This window comes from Myotis brandtii, unplaced genomic scaffold (assembly GCF_000412655.1).
Source record: "Myotis brandtii unplaced genomic scaffold, ASM41265v1 scaffold8, whole genome shotgun sequence".
Lineage (NCBI taxonomy): Eukaryota > Metazoa > Chordata > Mammalia > Chiroptera > Vespertilionidae > Myotis > Myotis brandtii.
The window spans coordinates 5483825-5492149 of NW_005371219.1; the positions used below are offsets into that span (position 1 = coordinate 5483825).

Consider the following 8325-nt stretch of genomic DNA (forward strand, 5'->3'; position numbering starts at 1 on the left):
GCTGGTGGGACCTTCCTTCATTCTGAGCCACCCCCTGGTGGTCAGTGCACATCATAGCGAGGAGTTGAACTCCTGATTGGTCAAACTCCTGAGGGGACAATTTGCATATTAGCCTTTTATTATATAGGATAGTCTAGAATTGGCTCATAACTGTGAAGAGTGGAAGAGATCTAGGGAATAAAAAAGGGGGAACTTTCAAATTTATACACAGAAAGTGATGGGAATAAGAGAAAATTCTCACATAAATCTAAAATTGCAGGCAAAATTTGCTTATTTTATCTGTCTTTGGAATGTGTTTTAGACTTTATATATAATATATGGTTTTCTGAAATGCCCACTGCTTCAAGTAAAAATAATGAAATGCCTCTATGGAAAAATAAGTAAGGTGAACCTGGAAAATGGCTTCACAAAATGGAGTGGTATTTTCTGTCTGAGCCTTCTTGTTCTAAACTTTTCAAAAAAGAAGAGGATTTACTTTAAATAAAGCAAATGACCACACCCATTTGAAGAAGGTCTCTTCAGTGATTTATGGAATTGACTTCTAATATCCCCTTACAATTCTAGTTTTGCAGAATCCTGCTATAGAAAAAATGGAGCTGTTCGGTGTATTTGTAAAGAAAACTATGCTGGACCTAACTGTGAAAGGTAAGCTAATAAAATGTACCATTTTCTGTGTGGATCAAAGGAAGCTTTCTGTTGCTTGTATTCATCAGCTCTGCCTTACTCCCCTTCAACAGATGCTGAAGTGGATGATTGAGAGGAAGGAATAGGAGATAGCATTTCATAACCCCATGCCCCAGACACAGATATAACAATATGCTCCCTAGGGGCCCAGGCCAGAGCCACATCAGGATAAATGGACATGGAAAGAAAAAAAATGAGTATGTGTATTTTAAAAAGATTCTCTGGATGGTTTTGGTAACACTCCCCTCTCTCTCTATCATTGAGAACCAGTAATATAATTAATGGAGAGTGAGGCTGCCTTGTTAAATAAAAAATAAATCATATCCTCTATTAGAGCAATAAGTTTAAAATACATTGCAATGCACTGAAATAAAATTGAAAGTCAAAATTAAATCCTCTATGAAAGCAATCCATTGAAATACACTGAAAAAAGCATGAATCTATTATTTAACTCAGTCTTTACACCATTTCCTCCCCTGGAAAAAAAAAATTCATAAGAGTGCATTTTCTGAATCCCCGTTTGGTATCTACACCTAACTTTCTTTTTTTGAGTTGCTCTGAGCTCTGCTCAATCAAGAAAGGCCTTGGGGACTAAAGATGCGAGGCTTCCCATTGAATGATTTCTTGGCAAGACATTTCCCATTCTCCCCACCTGTCAACTGCTCACAGATTTCTATGATAAAATGGTTTCACCAAAAAAAACTCACATAGAGGCCTTATAATTTTCAACAGAAATTCATTAACAATGGTCTCATCATTGTGTTTAGACAGCAAAATGTTAGGTGGTGTCATAAAGACAGAGAGGGAAGGGCAGGAGGGACCAGTCCAACATCTAGTCCAACATCTGCAGTGTACTCACCTCCACACATCACACTCCCGACCATCCTGAATGTGACTTAGCCTTGGGATCAAAACATAAACCTTAAATGATAAGCCAACTCACTTCCAAAGAAAACACCCTCCATCTCTCAAAATGTAGTTCTGCAACTCTTTTTAAAAAGCCACAATGTTGCCCTGACCGGTTTGGCTCAGTGGATAGAGCGTCAGCCTGCGGACTGACGGGTCCCGGGTTCGATTCCGGTCAAGGGCATGTGCCTGGGTTGTGGGCGCATCCCTAGTGGGGGGTATGCAGGAGGCAGCTGATCGATGTTTCTCTCTCATCGATGTTTCTAGCTCTCTGTCCCTCTCCCTTCCTCTCTATGGAAAATCGATAAAATATTTTTTTTAAAAAAAGCCACAATGTCTATGGTACAGAGAAAATATCTATACTCAGAGGTCATTGTTATTATGATTATTAAATATGCAAAATGTGGATAATTCTTTCTCTAAAGGGTCGTGGGATTGTTCCCTTTTTTAAGAAATTAATCCTCACCCGAGGATATTTTTCCATTGATTTTTAGGGAGAGTGGAAGAGTGAGGGAAAGACAGAGAGAAATATCGATGTGAGAGAAACACACAACACACATCAATTGGTTGCCTCCTGCATGAGCCCTGACCAAGAGGAGCCTGTAACCAAAGTATGTGCCCTTGACCAGAATCGAACCCGGGACCCTTTGGTCTACAGGCCGATGCTCTATCCACTGAGCCAAACCGGCTAGGGCAGATTTTTCCTTTTTTTGCTATAAAGGAAGAGGGAAAGTAAAAGCTGAGGGCCATGTGAGTTTCATCTTTCAGAGATGATCAGATTACCTTTGGTTGATTAATGTTGGCGACACACTCATTCTATTATTTCCTTACTGAGGGACCCAGGAATATGAGGCACTTGATTTATTCTTTTTTTTTTCTCAGTGGGGGTCTGAGAGGATTGTTAATCATCCAGGGGTGGAGTTTTTTTCTCACCAGTGTTTGAGGTTAAACTCAATTTAGTCTGATAAGGATTGAGCTGTATTCCCAGATAATGAGTGTTCCATGGCTCCTGTGGGGGGGAACTAATGGCCTTAAATAGGTCCCTGCTAACCTAATGCAAGGCCTCCCAGAAGTGAAGTAATCTCAGCCCTAAGAGCTCATTTCTGCAAAATCGCACAGGGTGCAGCTAAAGGTTCTGTCTGCAGCAGTGGGGGTCCTGGCACAGAATAGCATGCCCACCTGAGATGTGGGATTGTGGGTGATAAAACCCTGGCCCACAGCAGAGGCTCCTAGGATCTCCTGCCATTACCCCATAAGGCTGGATCAGATTGGGTGCTTATGATGGACCTGGATTGATAGGATGGAGGAGAGAGCACTCGTTTGGAAAATGGAAGTAGAGAGCCTGGCTGAGTTTGAATCTCAACTCTAGCCCTTTGTGATCCTCCTGGGAAAGTTATTTTTGACCTCTAAGTTATTTCCACATCTCCAGAATGGAGAAAATGAAAATACCCACTTTATGAGACTGTTGTGAGGTGATGCTGCCAAGTTTTTAGTATGACACCAGGTACTTAATACAGGCGCAATAAAAACTAACTGGTGACAGTAGGAGTCACTGTGGTCATTGTCCAGTTTCCACCACTGGCATAATGTGTGTCTGGGACATGGTGGCTCATTTCCCCGACTCTCAGTTTCCTTAACAGAAATTCTGGCTTTGAAGTAAGTAGTGTCCTTCATTGATTGTCTCCTGTGTCTCATAGCTTTACATCCTCATCTCTCAGCCTCATGACCATCCTGAGAGGAGCCTATAAAAATCTGTAGTGTTGAAGGTTGGACTGTGACTTCAGAGTTGCCGCCAAATCTATCACCAAAAGATGTTCTTGAGACTCAAAGTAACTTAAAGTAGGTTTCCACTGTGATTGAGATTCTGACTTACAGAATAGAGAATTTGTTTTTTTTCTCTTATGGAAGACCAGGGGACAAGCTATGAAGATCAAATACAGTGAAATTAAACAGAGAAATGAAAGTACTAGTAACTGGCATCTGACTTATGCGAGCTTGGGCAAGTCCCTTCACTCCTGGACCTCAGGATTCCCAGCTGCACATTAAGGGGGTAGATCTGAGTTCCATTTCAATGAGTCTAGTATTCTGTTTAGTGAACTGCAGCAAAGGTTAGAAATTCAATCCAGCCATGTATTCCGTAGAGGAATGATTTATGCTGTCTTGGGGACCAGAGGCCCAGTAAATTAGAGGTGCAAAGACATGAATGAATATGAGTAACAAAATTCATTAAACATTTTCTCTTGGGGATATCTCTTTATAGATTGTGTGACACTTTAATTCATTCTTATCTTTATATAGACCTCAATTTCTAGAATTTAGATATTATGTATGATTGTGCTTCATTTGTTTCCTGTTCTTTCAGAATGGGCTGTGTATTTTTCCTCTTCCTGTCTTTCTGTGCCTTGCATAAAATAGACATGAATTGTCCCTCTGTTGGATGAATTCACTCATTCATTTATAGTAGCAGCAGTGTGGTCCAGGGTGGAGTGAAGGAAAGAACATGAGGGTCAGAAGGTCTGGGTCTTGCACTGTGACTTCCTAGCTATGTGAGGCTGGAAAACCAAGTAGCCTCTCAACCTCAGAATGCCAGGCCTGTGTGGCCTACCTCCCAGTTGTCTGTGGTAACTAAGTAAACTCACCCAGGTGAAGCTATGAGATACAAGGCAAGTCAAGCGTGTAAAGACTGAACATACACCATCATTACAACTACACCAAAAAAACAAATGTAGGAATAAAGGCTGGAAGATCATATGCAAAATGTTGAACAATTATTTCATTAGGGCCTTGGGATTACAGGTGTGATTTTTATTTTTCATTTCTCTATTTTTCAAATGTTCTGAATCATATTTTTATTACTTTAAATGGAAGTTTTTAAAAGGTAGTATCGTATTACTACAGACCAAGCCTTACTTATTTCCTTGGAAAGTCCTCCCTTTCTTTCCATTCCCAAGGCCAATGCCCTAGCCCAGGCTCTCCACACCCCACCCTGGTCTCCCCATGCCAGCCTGCAGTCCACAGCCAACATAAAATCCAAATTTTAACTTCTTTGTTTAAAAATAGGAAAATTTAGCAATGCACGTCCTCCATTCCCTCACAGCTACAATTTGGCAACAGTTGACAGGAACCAAGTAGCAGCTGACCCTTAGATGGGACCTGCAGTCCCACCACTCACAGCAGGGCCTTTGAAAAATAGAGAAAAGCATTTGTTCCTCTGAGCAGAGGCAGCCCCACCTTGAGTGCACAGTTTGGCCAGGCCAGCAAAGGTTGGATGGATTTCAGTCACCACTCTCCAAAGAGACTAGGCTGTCTCATGAGGGGCCCAGCCAGCATGACCAAAGGCACCAGCTGTGCCCCCACAACAAATGCAGTAGTTAGGTGCCTGGCCTCTGTAGACCCAGAGATCTAAAATGTCCAGAATAATGGCTACTTAGGCTCCAGCTCTGTTTCTCTATGGTACCCTCAGCTCTGCCCTCTGCCTTGTCTCCACATTGCCTTTCCTCGGTCACAAGATGGCTTCAGAACTAAAAGCACCAACTGACTCTTCATTCTCCCACAGATGAAAAGAATGCCTCCCCAGAGCCCTCAAACAAGAGCCCTGGGCTACACTCCAATTGAATCACCTCTGGGCCAATCCATTTTGGACAGGCTAGTGCCAGGCATTGAGTGGCTCAGATTTAGGTTAATCTGAACAATTCACTGCAGCAAGGTGGACAGTGACTTATATCGCTATTTCTTAACAAAGGTATTATTAAAACTTTGGCTGAGATCATTCTTAGCTGTGCACTAGTAGTGGGTTTCATTTAGCGTATCTAGCACCACCCATCATATGCCAGCTGTGCACGCCAGTTGTTGGAATGACCAAAAACTCCCACACATTGGTCATATCCAGACACTCCTACATCTGGAGGGCTGGCCATGCTGAATGGGCTGTAACACACTGGGGAGGGGTGGTTCCTTAAAAACAAAGTCTAGTTCTACTAGGAAGATGGGAGATGTGAATGAATTCTGGAAAAGCAAACCACAAATATTAACTACGCTTTTATTCTAGGTGGGAAAGAAGATTAAAAGGAAGAAAAACTATGGCTGTTAAATTTTTAACATGTGATTCCCCTTCAGATGTGCTCCTGGTTATTATGGAAACCCCTTGCTTGTCGGAAACACCTGTAAGAAATGTGACTGCAGTGGAAACTCTGATCCTAACCTGATTTTTGAAGATTGTGATGAGATCACTGGCCAGTGTAGGAATTGCTTACGTAATACCACTGGATTCAAGTGTGAACGCTGTGCCCCAGGCTACTATGGGGATGCCAGGATAGCCAAGAACTGTGCAGGTACAGTACTGTAAATCCTTAGACAGCCACCCGGATTTAGATGTATTTATCTTGGGAAAATGTCTCAAGTGACCCCTTGTCACTTTTCCAGGGCAATGCACATTCTCAGGAATGTGCATCCCATACTCACCCCTGGTGGATATTATCAAGGCTACTAATGTAACCTAGCTCATAAACCAAGAGACACTGACACAAATGAGCTCTTGCCTTGCCATCTTATATCCTTCCCATTTTGATCAAAGAAGAAAAGCAGACGTCCATGGACAGCCTATGATTGGCCAGAATTCTGAATGAAAACCTGCATGGTTCACATCACTTTTCTTATTCTGGAAGCTAAGTCCCATTTTTCAGTTATGTTTGGTAAAACTGACATTTCAGTGCAATAAGTGAGCAAATCAATGGTAGAGTTTACTCATCCCCCAATTTCCTCAGATTGTCAGAGCAACTATCTCAGGTAGAGTATAAGAATTGACTTCAGTTAGACTGAAATGTATACATTTCATTGATAATTTCTGTAATCCATTTGCTACATAGAATAAAGCTCTTCATAGGTAAAGTTAAATTGCCTTCCTCTAGGAATAAGGCTGAGACTGAATATTTCTTATTCGTTTGTGACTTTGAGGGGAAGCAGGGTGAGGAAGAGGTATTGTACTCTTGTGGCATGCTCCTATTGGAAATCCCCTCACTAAAACAAAGTCCCACTTAAAAAGATTCTAGGTGTAAAGGTTAATATTGAGAAGAAAACACACGTGATCTTCAGAAATCACAATAAAAGTAAACATGTCTACAAGAAAGCAAAGTGCACAAAGGCATAATACCGAAAAGGACACAGGGAAGAGTGTTCTGTGTCCAGACAGACTAAAGAAGAAAAGCAGGCATCAGAAAGAGTGCTGGCAGCTCTGGCTGGGTGGCTCTGTTGATTAGAGCATTGTCCCACACACCAAAAGATTTTGTGTTCAATTCCTTGTCAGGTCACATACCAATGTTGTGGGTTCATTCCCTGGTTGGGGCATGTACAGGAAGCAACCAATTGATGTTTCTCTCTCACATACATGTTTCTCTCTCTCTCTCTTCCTCTTTCTAATATATATATATATACTAGAGGCCCGGTTTTAAAAATCTGCTGGCAAAATCAAAGCCTTAGACATTGATGAATATTCTGATTCTCAAAACATTTACTAAACTTATGTTTAAACTACATAGAAGCAGATCACTCTTAGAAAAGAAGCTAATGCTAAAAGCAATAAAGCATGATCTTGCTGAATGGTTTAATAAATCTACATTTTGTGGAACATTAAACAGCTGAAATGTAATAAAAGCATTTCCCCTTACAGCTAAATTTTTTATGATTTTTCTCTAAAGACAGTTAAGAGATGGGGAAAATTCACAATTCTAATTCAGCTTATTGTTGATAGCTCAGGAATTCCTTTTTAAATATCACAAATTAATTTCTACTCTGAAACTCTGAAATGGGGGTTTTGTTTTTGTTTTTTTTCCAAATGACTATCTTGAAAATCCTCTTCTCTCTCACATACATGTTTCTCTCTCTCTCTCTTCCTCTTTCTAATATATATATATGTCCTGAGGCAATAATTTTAAAAATCTGCTGGCAAAATCAAAGCCTTAGACATTGATGAATATTCTGATTCTCAAAACATTTACTAAACTTATGTTTAAACTACATAGAAGCAGATCACTCTTAGAAAAGAAGCTAATGCTAAAAGCAATAAAGCATGATCTTGCTGAATGGTTTAATAAATCTACATTTTGTGGAACATTAAACAGCTGAAATGTAATAAAAGCATTTCCCCTTACAGCTAAATTTTTTATGATTTTTCTCTAAAGACAGTTAAGAGATGGGGAAAATTCACAATTCTAATTCAGCTTATTGTTGATAGCTCAGGAATTCCTTTTTAAATATCACAAATTAATTTCTACTCTGAAACTCTGAAATGGGGGTTTTGTTTTTGTTTTTTTTCCAAATGACTATCTTGAAAATCCTCAGTAGATGAATAGAGGGTTCTCAGGATTTCTAAATTTATGTAAATATGTTCCTAATTTTTTCCATGACATTATTCCTAGCCATCCCACTGAGAACTATCACTTGGAGGTTTGGAGTCAGCTTTGCCAAGGGTCAAGCCCTGTGGAAGCCAAGATTTGCTCTTGGGCCTCCTCACTCTCTCCTTGCTGGACTACTCCTCCTTCACACCTGGCAATGATCAACCCCGAAGTTGGATTAAACTGGAGAATCAGGCTGCAATGAAAGGCTGGCTTTCAGAGTCCAGTTGAATAATGGGCTCCATGATTATCTTGTATCTTGTGAAATTTACCAGGATTTTTCTGGACTGAAGCAGTTGTAATAGTCATGTCAGAATCCCCTCTCCTCGCCGCCCCCCCCCCCCGC

General features: G+C 40.7%; 1 protein-coding gene across 1 annotated transcript in view; it reads left to right on the forward strand.

Annotated features, from left to right (window-relative positions):
- Positions 1-8325, forward strand: part of LAMA4 (laminin, alpha 4) — a 139583-nt gene that overhangs the window by 53107 nt on the left and 78151 nt on the right. Inside the window, exons 5-6 of the mRNA XM_014531270.1 lie at positions 565-645; positions 5707-5921. Of these exons, the coding sequence (XP_014386756.1) occupies positions 565-645; positions 5707-5921 (296 nt within the window). The remainder of the gene's footprint in view (positions 1-564; positions 646-5706; positions 5922-8325) is intronic.